The 16,188-nt window shown below is 38.4% G+C and overlaps 1 protein-coding gene across 2 annotated transcripts in view; it reads left to right on the top strand.

The window, feature by feature from the left end:
• Nucleotides 1-722: 722 nt before the first annotated feature.
• The window catches only part of pard3ba (par-3 family cell polarity regulator beta a), a 105,403-nt gene continuing 89,937 nt past the window's right edge, over nucleotides 723-16,188 (top strand). For both annotated transcript variants that reach the window (XM_060860115.1, XM_060860114.1), the window contains exons 1-2: nucleotides 723-1,206; nucleotides 6,649-6,750. In XM_060860115.1, the coding sequence (XP_060716098.1) occupies nucleotides 1,090-1,206; nucleotides 6,649-6,750 (219 nt within the window). In that variant the 5' untranslated portion in view covers nucleotides 723-1,089. The remainder of the gene's footprint in view (nucleotides 1,207-6,648; nucleotides 6,751-16,188) is intronic.

Below are 16,188 nucleotides of genomic sequence, written 5' to 3'. Positions count from 1 at the left end.
GTATATGTATGTATATGTGTGTGTATGTATGTATGTGTGTCTGAGTGTGTGTGTATGTATATGTGTGTGTATATGTGTGTGTATGTATGTATGTGTGTGTCTGAGTTTGTGTGTATGTATATGTGTGTGTATATGTGTATGTGTGTGTATGTATGTATGTGTGTGTCTGAGTGTGTGTATATGTGTGTCTATATGTATATGTGTGTGTATGTATGTATGTGTATGTGTCTGAGTGTGTGTGTATATGTGTGTATGTATACGTGTGTCTATATGTATGTATGTGTATGTATATGTGTGTATGTAAGTATATGTATGTATGTGTATGTATATGTGTGTATGTAAGTATATGTATGTATATGTGTGTGTATGTATGTAGGTGTGTGTCTGAGTGTGTGTGTATGTATATGTGTGTGTATATGTGTATGTGTGTGTATGTATGTATGTGTGTGTCTGAGTTTGTGTGTATGTATATGTGTATGTATATGTGTGTGTGTATGTGTGTGTGAGGGATTTGCTTTCCTCGCCTCACCTGTAAGGCGGGACACTTTTTATTTATATGAATATAAATAATTTTTTTAAATATATATTTTCATTACGTTTGTTTAGCGTCACGATAAAAAAAAGTCAACAAACGGTGAAAGCGAAGTTTTTTTTTTTTTTAAGGCGAAACTATACAACACTATACAACAGCCACTTCCTTTATTTTCCTGCACTTCCGGTATCACTGGCGCGAGCGAGCGAAAGAGGGAGAGAGAGAGAGAGAGAGAGAGAGAGAACGAGAACTGTGCTGGATTGTTTACACTTTTCTTTTCCTTCGCCTTTCCGGACAGGTGTGAATGTGTTTGTTGAAGATTTTCGGTATAAAGTGGATGTGCGGATCGCGGACACACCTGTATCGACACCTGTACCGACACCTGTACCGACACCTGTATCGACACCTGTACCGACACCTGTATCGACACCTGTACCGACACCTGTAGGGGCCCCATGACACCTGTTTGTGTTCAGCAGGTGGACGGCATCCATGTTGAGACTGTAACATATTAGTGACATTAATTTCTTTTAGATTCTTAGGTTTTTATTGTGACAATGAAAGTGACTGTGCACTTTGGGAACACTGGAGTCGTGGTGCCGTGTAAAGACGGCTGGATTGTGCGGGACCTCATAGACCAAGCCACTCAACGGTACAGAAAAATAGTCGAACAGGTAAATAAACAACCTTATCTCGGGTTAAATAGTGATGATTTAAATGAGTAAAAGCTTTTTATTTTTATGGCTGAACAATGCGAAGCAGTTCACCTGTTACACCTGCCTGGGTGGGTGTGGCTTAAACATGCGGTCACGTGACGTCGGGACGTCAACAAGCGCCTGTGTCTGCAGAAACACTATAAATAATTCATATCATATCATCTAGTTGTAACATGAAAATTTCCCTTCATTGCATATGTTGAGTTGTTAAAATGTAAAACATTTTATTATTAATAATAATTAGTCATATTTTTTCCAAAAAAAATTGTTTTTCATTAAAATAATTTATTAAATACAATTATCTTCTTTATTAAGTGATTTAATAAGTTTTTTTTATTTAAAATGAATAGTTTTAAGGTTTCAAAATGTATTTTAGAATTTAAATCCTTGTATTTATTACTTATTTTATTTATTTTATTCATGACTTTTTTAAATTTTGTTGTTTTTCTTGATACAGGGTATTTTATTTATTTTTTTAATTCTACTTATCACTCTTTTCGGTTTTATATTCAGCTCACATTTTGCTGCCGTATCATCGTTTGCCTGCATCATCATTCTGCCATCACTCTATGGTACTGAACGCCAGCGTGAGAGAACCATGATTGTGTGTGTGTGTGTGTGTATGGGAGAGAGAGAGAGAGAGAGAGAGAGAGAGAGATAAATGAGGCCGTGCCATTAATCGCCCCCCTATCTCCGGACCCAGACCTGCAACCTGCATTTGATTAGTTTGGCCTGGATGGCAGGCTTTGTTCAGCGAGCGTTTTCGTATGCCTGAGTGACGGCTGTAATGTAATGCAGTTTAAGCCCGTTGCACCTGGCACAGTCTGAACACGGCCATCCTGCCAGGTGTGTTGGGCAACACGGGGCTTAAACTGCATTACATTACCCTGTGTAGTGACCCACAAATCCTCATAAACATTAGAAAATACAAAACCGAGTAGAATTATATCCAAATCAGCAATAATTACAAGCACTGTGGTGGAAAAATTCAGGGTTGACCTACTTTGTAGTTTTGATTACCAAAGTTCCACTAAACATTTAAAATGGCCTGAAAGAAATGAGGCGCTAGAAAGCTGATTATTAACGCTGCTAGCTATAAACAGCTGCTAGGCATGTCAGATATATCCTAGATCAGATTTAAACGATTCGCATTCAGTAGAAAAACAATGATATTCAAACAGGTTCTAATTAACGAGACTGATCTGAAAATCTGCACTAAAATGACCTGAGGACTGCAGCGAGACCTCAACAAGGTTGTGAAAGTGTGCATGCAGCAAACAAAGGAAGCTAAACGTTAATTTATGGAAATTTCTCAAACTGCTGAAGATTTGACTCTAAAAATCTTTTTTGACTGTAAAAATCTTAACAGAAAGCAAAGCTGGTGAACTCTGACCTTCAGACTCCAGGCAAGTTCAGCTGAAATCTGCACTTCATAAAGAAAGAAAAATTAATACTGAGTACTTTTATTTCTTATTTTAATCTTAATTCCATTTTTTTTTTACTGTGTGATTGTCTGTGACATAATATTTGAATCAGTTTTACAAGCACTGATGATATTATTGGTGGCAGTGGTAAAAGTTCACGTGTAAATAAATACAGAAGAACAATGCTAATCTAATTAATATTATTTAGTAGAAGACACAGCAAATAGCAATAACAGTAGATCCTGTAATGTTATAATAGAAACAATAGAAATCCTAGTTGTAGTAGTAAAATAAAGTTAGTTGCGTTTCATATGTTGACGTTGACAATCCTGGTAAAAACTGTAACGCAGAAATATGTGGTGTGACCTGATAGGAGATAATTTCAGTAAACTAGAGTTAACGTAGTTAGCGCTTTGTTTGTAGCGGAAAAATTCACAATTACAATTTTTTCTATGCTTAATTCTTTGACAGATCCATGAAAGTTGTACACAGCCGAATTCGAGCAAGGATTTCCTCTCAAAGTGTTTCAGACGGTTCGAATCCCAGACTTCTCAGATCTCACGAAACCTTACGGAAGGCTGTAAAGTGCTTCATGGAGATACATAAGCACATTATTAGTGTAACTGGATTCTATAGAACACCGACGTTCGTTTTGTTTTGTTTTTTAAATGAGGCCCCAGATACAGCACGTTTCCAATTACCGCATTTTTTTCTTTCTTTCTTTCTTTCTTTCTTTTTTTTTATTCCAGCACCTTTTTTCCTCTCAGCTCGACTCCCTCCTGGTGTCTAATGTCACACTAATTTTGCTGTTGTTTAATGAAGTGTTTGGAGGATTAAAGCATGAAAAAGCAGCGCCTTGAGAAATTCCTCGCTAATCATCCTCACTTCCATTCTCACTCTCTTCGTCCCTCCGGAGGAAGTGATGACTTAAGTAACGCTACTGATTTTTTTTTTAACACCCTTTTTATTTGACCACATGACATTTCTGATTACATGGGTAATGTTTGTCGTGAATTCTCAAAAACTCCATTAATGCTAATCACTAAAAGGCCATTTTTATCAGGATTATTTAACAACAGGAAGTCACCCTCAGCAGGATGTGAGCCCCTGAATTTGGCTTAATCAAAATGTTTTATTAGTAATGTTGGGTGAGGTTCTGGAAAAGGCTGAAATTATCATTAGTGTATTTCCTTTCGAAAACACTATCAAGTCTAATCAACTTTAAAGCCATTACACAATATCTGTTACAAAAATGTCTGGATGTGCAGCTCAATAAATAAAGTTACTTATTAAATACAGCTGTACTTACTCACTAATGCTAATGTGCTAATAACACAGCTTAATAAATTTACTTACTAACATACCAAATGTATCTTAAGCACATGTTTATTCACTAACATCATAACTGCTAGCTACTAAATCAAAACTTTCCTAATTAACTTAGTAGCATATAAACTTTTAACTTGCTAAAACATCTTTACTCACTAAATACGTTACACTTAAATAGAACTTTCACGTCAACTTAATCCTTAACTTAATAAATGCATAATTATTAAATAATGTACTAACTACTAACTAAAACATACTAGACGTTTTTAAATGACATTAACTTATATAGTATATATTACTAGTTACTTATTGTCACTCTAGTTTAAACCTACGAGATACAAATCCAGACCATGTAAACGTTAACATTATTATTTTAAATGTTAAAAATGATTATTTTTAGCTAAATAACATAACTGTAATCTCCTAAATATAACATTACTCTTTATTTTACTAACTACAACTTAGGAAATACAACAAAACTACAATGTACTAAATACAACTTTATTAACTAATATACCAGCTACACTTTTATTAAATACAACCTTATTTCTTATCAGGGTTCAATTAAGATTGATTAAGTTAACTGCTGTAGAAGATACTAAACTCAACTTAAAAGCATGCAAACTGTTAAAAACATCATTACTCACTAACTACAATTTAGTCGATACAACTTTACTAACTTACTAATCTATCAAAATATCTCATTATCAATGTAAGTTTCAATGTGATAAATACGACCTGGCGGCATACAAACTGTATCTTTAAATAATAATTATTCGATAATTATTCAACAATAATTGTTTCGGTACTAATCTACCAGTTTCCACATTAAATATACCTTTACTTACCGATAAAGTTTAAACTACTGTTTTAAACTAGAGTTTACTAAATCTAACTTGGCAGCTTACAGACTGTTAATTGATTAAAAAAACTGTCATTAAAACCGTCATTTACTAAATAAACTTTAACATACTGACTGTAAGTTGCTTTTAATAAATTGTACTAATTCTAACATTAACTACAACTTTTAACAGCAAACAAATCATTAACTTATTAAATCATTCTTTACTCATTAACATAATAATTAAAACTTAAATTTCACTTCAATTTCTACAAACTTTACTCACTAACTACAATTTGTTGACTTACAGTATAACTTTACTCATTAACATAGTAAATGTAACTGAGATCTAGATTTAAAAATACATTTATTTGCTAGAACCTAAGTGAATATAGCTACCAGAATGCTAACTGCCTCTTATTAAAATGTCCTCACATAACTGTGTGTAGTTTTGCTTACTCCTTCACCTGTTGTATAATAATTTTTTCTTCTGTAAGATTAGGGATGTGCCAGGACTTCCTTTTTAAACCAATCAGAATTTGTTTCAAGACGTTATCTGTTATTCTGGAAGTATGTGATGAGGTGGTTCCACAAGCCGGTCTTGTTTTTTTGCATTTCTGGTTTTCAAACTGTACCAAATATTTCAAACATTCTGCAATGTGTTATTTTCATTGTGTTTTCTTTGGTGTTCACATTCCTTTTGCCTTGTGTTTGTCCACGGAGGACGACCCAACACCAGTAAACGACTGTATGTTCTAGCCTTACTGAGCTGTTGTAGTGTGTAGCCTCAGGTGAAGCAACATTTGCATTCACACTCTACATGAACATAAATATCAGCGACGTGATCTGACAGAATCCTGATCTACACAAAGGTGTTACATGATACAGACGAATCTAACAGTAGCAGTCATGTATAAAACGAATAGGAAGATGGCAAACTCTGAGCATAGCCACAAATATGCTAGTAGAAATGGCTATAGTAAAAACGCGCTTCGGACTCAGTTTGAACAATTTTCGTGTTCCTGCGAGCCATTTTTCTGCACTAGTTGAAGGATCTTCATCAGAGCAGCAGTAAGGTTTAAGCTTGAGCTCTTAGGCTTCTGAGGCATCAGCTGAAAATCTAGGCTTGGGGAATTGGGAACAGTAACAACAGGAATGGCGCTCACAGCAAGGCTAGCTATAGACTTCTCTTCCCGTTTAAATCTTTCTATTACACAGTAGCAAAGACGTAACTTCTGGTTGGTTTGTGAAGTAAAAGCATTCCTCTCTCCTGTAACATCTGGCCAGCTGTGGATTTCTGTACGTCTCTGTTCTCTAACAGTATTAACGCCTTTTCAGTACATTCTGCTTCTCAACAGGAAAAACACACCCTTCATCAAAGCAAACCTTTTTTCGCCATTCCATTGTTTCCCATTCTGTGATAGAAGAACATATGAAGTCAGCTGCAGAAGTATTGAAAACAGGGTTAAAAAAAAAAAAAAGAATTTTATTTATTTATTTATTTATTTTTACGAATAAATTTACGATTACATCTTTATACCTCATCCTTAAAGGGCTACCAAAATTTACAGCAATGATGTTACATAGAATTATGCCCATCACACACTTCTGTACTGTAGATACATTATATTTAATTGATTTATATACAGTATAGAATTAAATATAGAAGTGAAATTATTATTCTACTACAGAAATATAAAGAGTGTCCTTCTCCCATAATGCATTGCAAGCTCTCCTTCACCTCCTGCCAGCTGCTGGAACAGGAACTTAAGACGCTTTGCTAACTCCAACTATTGTTCCTAACAGGATGGGGAGTTTCTGGTGCGTACACATCATGTGGAGTACGCAGACGGGGGGATTCTGGACCCCGACGACATGCTCAAGGAACTGCTCGAGGACAAGGACAAGGTAAGACGGACAGACAGATGGATGGACGTTACATAGCTTTACTGATCTCACTGATTTTGCTTGTGTGTGTGTTTGGGGTGGGAGGAGTAGTGAAGGCTGCCACTTCCTGTGCTTCTCAAAATTATGAATGAATGAACTAATCAGACTGAAGGAAAATAAAATGAATCTGTTACGGATCATAATACAGTCATGTCTTAAAGCTTTGATCCTACCTTAATGTACTATATTACACTCAACTCCTGGTCTATTACACTGTACTCTTGTACTATTAAGTGTTATGATTTCTGTAGATTTCTGTCAGAGCGTCACCATTCACATCAGTTTGCTTGGCCACAGTTTGAATTTTGACACGTCTGGGTGAACGAACCGAGCAAAGCAGAAACACAAATCTCAGTTCTTGCACACGAGCGTTTGCGTTTTAAGGTTCAACAAGTACAGATTTCCAAAATCCGATAAGCCGTCTTCAGCTTCTTATCTAATTGTTTGAGCATTACTTACAGCAATGCTTATCTCATGTCTCTCTCATACTAGCAGTTACACACACACACACACACACACACACACACGAAACGAAATGGGCCACAGGACAAACCTGTTTGATGACAGTCCAGGAAAGTGCGTTGTCTCACGTGATGGTATGGAGACCTGCTCGGCTGGATCTTTCTGGCTAGTCAAGAATTTGCTAACTGTGCTAACAAAGTCATTGTAATGTGTATTTGGGAACCGCGCTTAAAAGAACTGAACTTATACTAACAACCAACGATTGTTCCCGAAAACGTCGTCTTTGAGCTTGGAGAATACAGATGTATGGATAGAGCGAATGGTCCGCTAGCAAACCGTCAGAGACGTTTATTCAGCTTGGAAACTGACAATTATTTAAAAAATATATATATATTATTTGTCAATTTGTTGCTTGTTTGTGTGATCACAGGGTAAATGCTATGCTGTACTTCCTGGAGATAAATGATTAACCCCCCCCCTTTCCACTTATATATTCATAGCCTTTAACCATCTTTTGCAAAAACACAATCTTATAAGAATGCTAATGGATTCTAATGCAATGCATTATTAAGATTTCTGGCACATTCGCATTTAGAATAATAGTGATCTTAGTCAGCAGGAGCGTGATGAAGCATCTAGAGACACGCATACACCATTTAAGATGATGAATAACGGCTCTTTTTCAAGCAAGCCAACGAAATGATCCTTCAAGGGAAAATTCATTCCGGCAGCAGCGGCTTGTGACCGTAGATTTTGGCGAGAACGGCGTGGAGGGAACTAGTGCACTTCAGGCTTGTATCTCCTGAGTAAACCTCATACCTTTTGTTCAAAGCCAATACCAGTGGACTCCAGAAGCTAATCAAGCATGCTAATAGACACTGTTACAATATCTGAGCGGTTTTATGTCCCCACTCTTGAGGTTGATGAGGGTGAAATCGCTGTAGCCCCGCCCCACCCCCATCCTCTCCCTCCTCTTGCCCCAGAGCTCAGTGGTGATTGACCTGATTGTGCACCCGGTTCATGAATATTCAACACAGCGTGATGGATGGCGTTAATGCGTGGCGGTGCTGCGGTGGACCGTAGGGGGTGAAAGGTCACGCTGTGAGCGGCTGACGGAGTGCTGCGCTTAGTTAATTAAACACTTCATTCCTCCTCCGCCTCCTTTCTCTTCTCGCTTTCTTCTTTTCTTTCTGTTTTTTCCTCCGCGTTGGAAATTTAATATTGAACACTGTGTATGTGTGTATATATAGATGTGTTTAGTGATTCTGGTGCTTATTCTTTTTTTCACGTGTAGTTGTATTTAGCAATTTTTTATTTTTTATTTTGGTTGTTTAGAGTTTATTTCTCACTTTTTTTCAGCGATTATATTATTGTAAAATTAATCCTAGAATCATAGGAGATGAATGCTGAACTAAAAGTCCCAGAAGGCAGCATAGACTCTGCTCGGCTAGTTAGCAATCCATGAGATTTCGCTAATCAGAGACAGAGCTGATGTTTGAGTGGAATGAACAAATAAGAACATTAAAAAAGTTTATGACTTTGTCCAGATTAAAAAAAGCGCTGCCGCAGCGTTCTTATTAGGGTGCATACAGCACGTTAAACTGAAAGTAATTCAGGGTGGTGCTTCTAGCTAGCTGTTGGGTTGTGAGCTGACTCACGGATCTGTAGCTAAGCTACTGTTTAGCTAAGCTAAGCTACTGTAGCTAAGCTACTACAAGCTAGCTGGTAGAACATGCATGATTGCTAGCCAGAGTTTTATTCTTAATTATATTTTGCTTTGTAGGTGTTTGCTTTGACAGTTTGATGTTATGGAAATGTATCGGTCCTGATCATCAATCCCAGTTTGTGCCATTAATGCATCCAGACAATGAATAAAGGTCACAGTAATCAGTTTGCGTTAAATACGAGAGGCGTGTGTATTTCACATGGAGCCTGACGACAACAGAGCACATTGTGTAGCGTGTCCAGTGTCTCCGAGGCCTCGCCCATAAGGAACAGCTCATAATAAAGGTCAAAACAATGAATTTGAATTCAGGTGGTGTGTGTAACCCTAGAAGCATGGAATCATTGTGAAGATTTACAAAGAGTTTAAAGCTTAGCGCATGCTAATCAGACATAATAGCGTATGTAGACGTCTTCTGACATCATCACTCGAATAGAAATAAAAGATTTACGACAAAAAATTTACTTCAAGTGCTGCATGAGGAAAAAGCTGCTTTTTCATGTCCGTATGAAAATATGAAACTTTTGAAAATGTCTTCATCTTGGAGGCTGTTATTAAAATATCCACTTTCCTGTTGAAGGAGACAAAATATCTACAATTTTAAACATCCTTTTTTCCCCTCCGGTAAAAGTTTCATGAAGCCAAAATCCATTCATTTACAAAATGAAAGACAAAAAATCGTATCTGATAAAGAAAGCACTGAAATGCAAAAGTTAATCTTAAAGAAATCTAATGAAAGGATAATGGCGGCTGCTCACCTCTGCTAGTTTGCCAGCGTTTAATTAGGCAGCTTTTACGCTAACGCTGGAGCTAATTGGTTTGAGCGGCTGAAGATTGCTCTTCAAATTGGCAGCTGATTCATTACATACCTTGGCTAAAAAGGTCTGATAGCTTTTCTGCCCTCTTTTGCGAATCTTCATCAACTCGGAAACTTGGTAATGTTTCATGCGGCAGAAACAATGCATTAGTGACGCTAATTACCGCTAACTCAAGAGCTCATTAAGGTCCAACAGAAATATTGTGCTTGCGCTCAAAATAAAGCTAAATCACAGTCAAGCTCATTTCAGACCTTCATCATTAAAGGCCTCCAACAAATATGTGAACTCCCATGCGTCAAGTTTACCCCTGACCAACTCTCGCGCGAAAGCTCCGCTCATTTGGACTAGTGGTTTATTTAGAGTCCTGAATGGAGGCTGATTGCAGGCTGAAGAAATATTCAAAGCATTATGGGGCTGCAGATTATTTAGTGTTTGAGATACAAACATAAATGAGGATTTAAGCTAGCATTTACAAATACAGTCTTGAAAACAAGTTCTCAGACATTCACCCGGAAACCTAGCCGAGGCTAAAAGTAACAGTTAATGTACTAGCATAGCTTGTGATAAAAATTAGCTAGTTAAGGGCATTAATACGGACTAAAATGAACCAGTGAATGATCATTTAGTGCTTTTGTTTGCTTCCTCAAGCAAACATTGAAGGCTAATGATTCTCAATATGTTCAGCTTTAACGTGATTGTTGGTTTGTTCTGTAGTCAGTTTTGGTCAGATTGTGGCTAAGTTACGATTAAATTCGTGCACAGTTTTGATGCCTATTCATGTTTTTTGGTGAATTTTTTGTCATTTTGGTGTTTTCTTAGAGTATTTCTTGTTGGTTTACTCATTGGTTCATTCTCTGCTCAGTGGTTGATATAAAATTATTTGTATTTTAGCTTTTATTCTATGGTAAATTTTAGGATATTTCTGTGGTAAAATATTGGTAGGTTTAGCGGTTACTTATTTGTTTGTTAGTTTTTTTTCTCTGGTAAAAGTTAGTAGATTCATCGCATTCTGTGGCTAATTTGTAGTTAATTTTTTATGCTAAATTATGTGAATTATTTCTGCGATGGGTTGGCACTCCGTCCAGGGTGTATCCTGCCTTGATGCCCGATGACGCCTGAGATAGGCACAGGCTCCCCGTGACCCGAGGTAGTTCGGATAAGCGGTAGAAGATGAATGAATGAATGTGAATTATTTTTTTATTCTGTGGTAATTTTTTTTTTTTCCATTCTGTGGTCAGTTTTTAAAAGTTCATTCTTTGTGGTTCACTGTCATGAATACTTGAAGAATTCTTCCTTATAATTCTTCATGCTCTTCATATTTCTCTTCTAATTTTTGTCTAATGAATCATCTGGAAATCTTTAAGCTAAGCAGTGAAGTAATGATCCTGCTGTCTCTGTAAGTACACACACACACACACACACACACACACACACACACACACACACACACACACACACACACACACACACACACACCTCTCCGTTGTGTCTTCATGTCATTTGTCCTGTTTTAATGATGAATAAGCAGAAGGCATTTTAATTTACAGTAACGTGCTGATCCACACACACACACACACACACACACACACACGTCTGTAATCAGATAATCAGTGTGGTCATTAAATTGCTATCAGTTAGGCTAATATCAGTAAATAAATTACGCTGATTAGCATGTGCACGGCCTTTGAAGTCAGATAATATAATGTGTGTCTGAGATTTAGCACTTTTTGTTCAGAATTTATACCAGTTACAATTTTCTTTGTGTTCCTTTCGTTTGCTGTGATCGTTAGGGGTCCAAGCACCAGAGCGCAGAGTCTTGCTCTATGAACGCCACCACATTTGGCAAACTGTTTGTTTTTAATTTGTCTAATTTTAGCTCATTAGCTAAACACTTAAGACAGACAGACACCATCTGTTGTCTAGATTGCAATTATAACAACCGATTTTTATCAAATCGCATCAGCTTAAATTCAGAAAAAAGGAAATGGCAAGAGGTAGTGGAGAACTTCAAAACAATACTGAACCTCGTCCAGCTTTCACAGGTGGACCTTAAAAATAACAGGCAGGAGATTAGAGAAGCGATTAAATAACCTAGGTGTCCAATACCCATGAACTCTTTCCCCTTTTCTTTCATTTCAGTTTTTGTGCTTTTGTTTTTTTTTTTTCCTTCCTCGTCAGTGTGATTAAATAGAGTTTCAGTGTGTTTGAGAGCACAGGATCCGCTCAGGTTTCCGGTAGATGTTTAGCAATGAAACAGCCAAGAAAACAGTAGAGAAGGAAAAAAAAAAAAAATACAGTTTGTCATGTTTCTGAGAACATACAAGGGTGAAAATCAGAACATGAAGCAAAACGTAAAACAAGTAAAAACTACTGACACACACACACACACACACACACACACACACACACAGCTGAAACTAATGCCCAATTATACACAGGCCAACTGACCAATCAGATTCAAGTACAGGAAAAATGTCGTTATATCTACTAAAACAAACAAACGAAAAGATTTGGAAGTCACGGAAATGAACACATTCTGTTTCCACACTTCTGGATATCTGTTCTTTCATTTCCAAAGTCTCGCGTACGCGTGTATCTCGCATCGCAGCTACGCAGACGCCTCGAGAGGAGGTTACATCGTCACTCACCAACTAATAACTAATAAACGCAATCAGAAAGCGCTGCAGCTGCACCTGGGACCCTGCCGTCTCCACCAATCACCAATCAGCCCCGTCCCTGCTATTGTTATCGTGTGTTTCCACAGGCAGCCGCCGCGCTAATTAATTATCCAAACGCATGGGCTTCTTTGATTAGATGCTAATGAGGCAGAATGGCCCGCTCGGAAACAAACGACAGGCCGGAGCGGCACGTCGCTCCTCATTTCCTCCGAGGACGTCTGGAGAAGCTCTAATGGATGGTAATGGCGTGTCTCTCGTGTTTTAGGAGGCCATAATTACACATTATAATGCTAACTCCATGTTAATAATCTTCATCTCCAATTCACAAAGCTTTTCTATCCATCAGACGAAAGCAATTTGTCTGGAACAGCACAATTTCTAGGAAGCGCTCTGCAGCCAGGTGGCTGAATTATCCAGACGCTGAAGTCAAGTGCAGACACTCAGGAGTGAAGCTGAGGTTCAGCTTGCGAGGAACGACAGATTTAACAAACGAAAATATACAACACAGGAATGAATGGAAAGCAAGGAGAAACGGTGCAGAGATGATGGTGGAGTGAGAGTGAGACAGAGGTGGAAAGACAGACAGGTAGACAGACAGACAGACAGGCAGGCAGAAGAGAAGAATGAGAGATAACGTAAGTGCGAGAGAGACAGGGAGTGGCAAAGAAAGACAGAAAGGGGGGATGCATAGGGTGGAGGAGAAAGATAAAGAGACAGATCGAGACACAGTGAAAAGGAGAGAAAAGAAATGAGCGAGAGAGGAGAAAAAGAGAGAAGCAGATCTACAAACAAATAATGAGAGAGACAGAGACCGAGAAAAGGACACACGTGTGTCCCTTCATCATTGTGCTTTTTTACTTCTGGTCAAGAGGTGATGATGGAGGGATGAAGTGTGCAGCGTTCATCTGTGATGCACTAAGAGCGTGTTCCGAACTTTCTCTGACACAAACTCTGAGAGAGAGAGGGAGAGAGTAAGAGGGAGAGAGTAAGAGGGAGAGAGTAAGAGGGAGAGAGGGAGAGAGTGAGAGAGAGAGAGAGAGAGGGAGACACGTTTTCTCTCTCTTGCGCTCGCTCGCTCTCTCTTGCTCTCTGAGACTGCCAATCTCCATGGCAACGCCCCAGGATCCTGGGCATAATGAACACAACACATCTTTTCCCTCTCTATGACATTCTTCCTTTTTCTCTCCATCCCTTTCTCTCTTTTTCCCTCTCTTTCCTTTTTCCCTGTCCACTTCATTTGTTCATCCATTTGACTCAGTTTCATCCATCCATCTATACGTCCATCCATCCACCCCTCCATCACTTTTCTGCCATTGGCCCACTCATCCCAAAATCTATCCCTCCATCATCCTGTCTTCAATTTATTTACCCGTCCATCCTTTTTACTCCAGCTTATCCATCCATCCATCTTTTCATCTGTAGTGCTCAGTTTGATACATCCATCCATTTTACACTGCACTCTTGCATCATTCCCTTAATCCTCCATTGATCCGTCTGTCCCTCGCTCCCTCACTCCCTCCTTCCCATTGTGCTTTGTTTTGGTGCATCCAACCATTTTACATCATGCACGTGCATCGTTCAGCCCAGTCCTCCATCTAAGCATTTATCCATCCATCCACCATCACCCAACCCGCTTGGTATCACACACATTTCCATCCATCCTTCTATCATACACAGATTTGTATATCTGTCTTTATTACATCACACACGTGCATCAATCAGCCCATTCCCTGTTAACTGTCCATTCATTCATTCATTCATTCATTCATTCATTCATTCATTCATCTATCCAAACATCCAGCCATTGTGATTGGTTGAGTACATCCATCTATTTTACATTACATTCCATCTGTCTGCCCATCCATTCCTCCATCTATTAGTTAATTTGTCCATCCATCCATCCATCCATCCATTCATCCATCATGCTCAGTTTAGTATTTTCATCCACTTTACATCACATTCTTTATTTACCCAGTTCTCCATCCATCCATCCATCCATCCATCATGCTCAGTTTAGTATTTTCATCCACTTTACATCACATTCTTTATTTACCCAGTCCTCCATCCATCCATCCATCCATCCATCCATCCATCCATCCATCCATCCATCCATCCATCCAATGTTATTTTTCTCCATCCTTCTGTCTCTTTTCTGTTCTCCCCCCTTTCTAGCATCTCTTGTTTTCTTGCCTCTTCATGCCCAGAAGTCCACCATATTCACTACAGAGTGTGTAGTGTGAACTGAAGTGCCCTAGACGAATTAGGGTGCTAGAGTAAGGCACTAATTTGGGCACAGGCTCAAACCATGTTACTCATCCTCATTATGTTATTATGTTCTTATAAATTTCCTGACTCTGGTCAGGTGTGTGTGTGTGTGTGTGTGTGTGTGTGTGTGTGTGTGTGTGTGTGTGTGTGTGTGTGTGTGTGTGTGTGTGTGTGTGTGTGTGTGTGTGTGTGTGTGTGTGTGTGTGTGTGTGTGTGTGTGTGTGTGTGTGTATCTCTCTCTTTCTCAGCACACAGACAGCAGTACTCTTTGTCAAAGCTAGGTGGTGCAGTCTCTCTGAATCTTTTTTTATTTATTTATTTTTTATCATTGAGGAGAAATGGGTTAAATTCGTGAAGGAGCTTTACGTTCAGATCGTCCTCGAGGCGTTGACTCGATATGAAGAGTTTTCCACATGGGAGAGATGTGTGAAGAGGAGTTCTCTCTACCTCACTACCCCTGTATATGATTTCCCTTTCATTCTAATCCATGTGAGGTTTATTCATTTTTAACAGTGAATCAAAAGAATCGAATCAAAACCGCTACAAACATATATTTGTTTCATGTAACACACAAACATGCACGATGAAAACGAACACCTGTTTTTCACTCGTGTATATAAAATGTCTGTCAAATATAACCCTGTTTTAGAAGTTATTATCATGTGTTTTCTTTTATCCGTGTAGTTAATCATATCCTATATTTGAATCATTTGAATGATTCATTCGAATCATTTCGCTGTTTTGATGACGTATCTTATCTTATGTTTCCTTTTCTTTCCGAAGTTCACTTATTGTCCTTCGGTTGTTGCACTTTTTGGTCTTTAGACTTCAGTGTCTGCTTTTTTGCTGTTAAACTTATGATGTTGAGCTTAAAGTTGTTCGTTGAAGTTCGGTTGTTAGTCGGGTTTTTGCACTTTTGTTTTTGTGTTACTGTGACTTTGCGTTGGTCTTTTTACTCTTGTTTTTAGACTCACTCTAAAAGTTTTGACCTTAACATTTGTCTCTGGAGTTCATTCGGGCCCTGAAGGCACAGCCAGAGGGCCAGGTACAGCAGTGCATATGTTAATCTCATTACTGTCTGAGGCCACATTACACCCAGGAGAGTTCTAATAGCAGCCACATCCCTCTCCAGCCATGCTGCATGCTATTTTAAGACCCTGGCAAGGGCCAAGTTTGAATGGTGCACTTACTCAATGTACACATATCCTATGACAGGGCTGTCTTCAAGCTATACTGACACGGCTAACGACACGTTCCTCAAGGAGAAAGAATGAACCCCGGTGTCTTATTTCTAACGTAGTTTAGTTCCATTTTATTTCTATAGCAATTTATGTCCCAACGCAGCGTTACAGAAGACTGGCTGTACTGTACATGTAAATGCCTAATAATGTGACAGGGGCAAGTAAGCAGTCCGTGACATGCCATGAAGAAGCTAGGACTTATATTAGAAAGG

Source organism: Tachysurus vachellii, chromosome 24, assembly GCF_030014155.1.
Source record: "Tachysurus vachellii isolate PV-2020 chromosome 24, HZAU_Pvac_v1, whole genome shotgun sequence".
Lineage (NCBI taxonomy): Eukaryota > Metazoa > Chordata > Actinopteri > Siluriformes > Bagridae > Tachysurus > Tachysurus vachellii.
The sequence above is the reverse complement of the archived record's forward strand: the minus strand, read 5'-3'. Positions and strand labels throughout refer to the sequence as shown.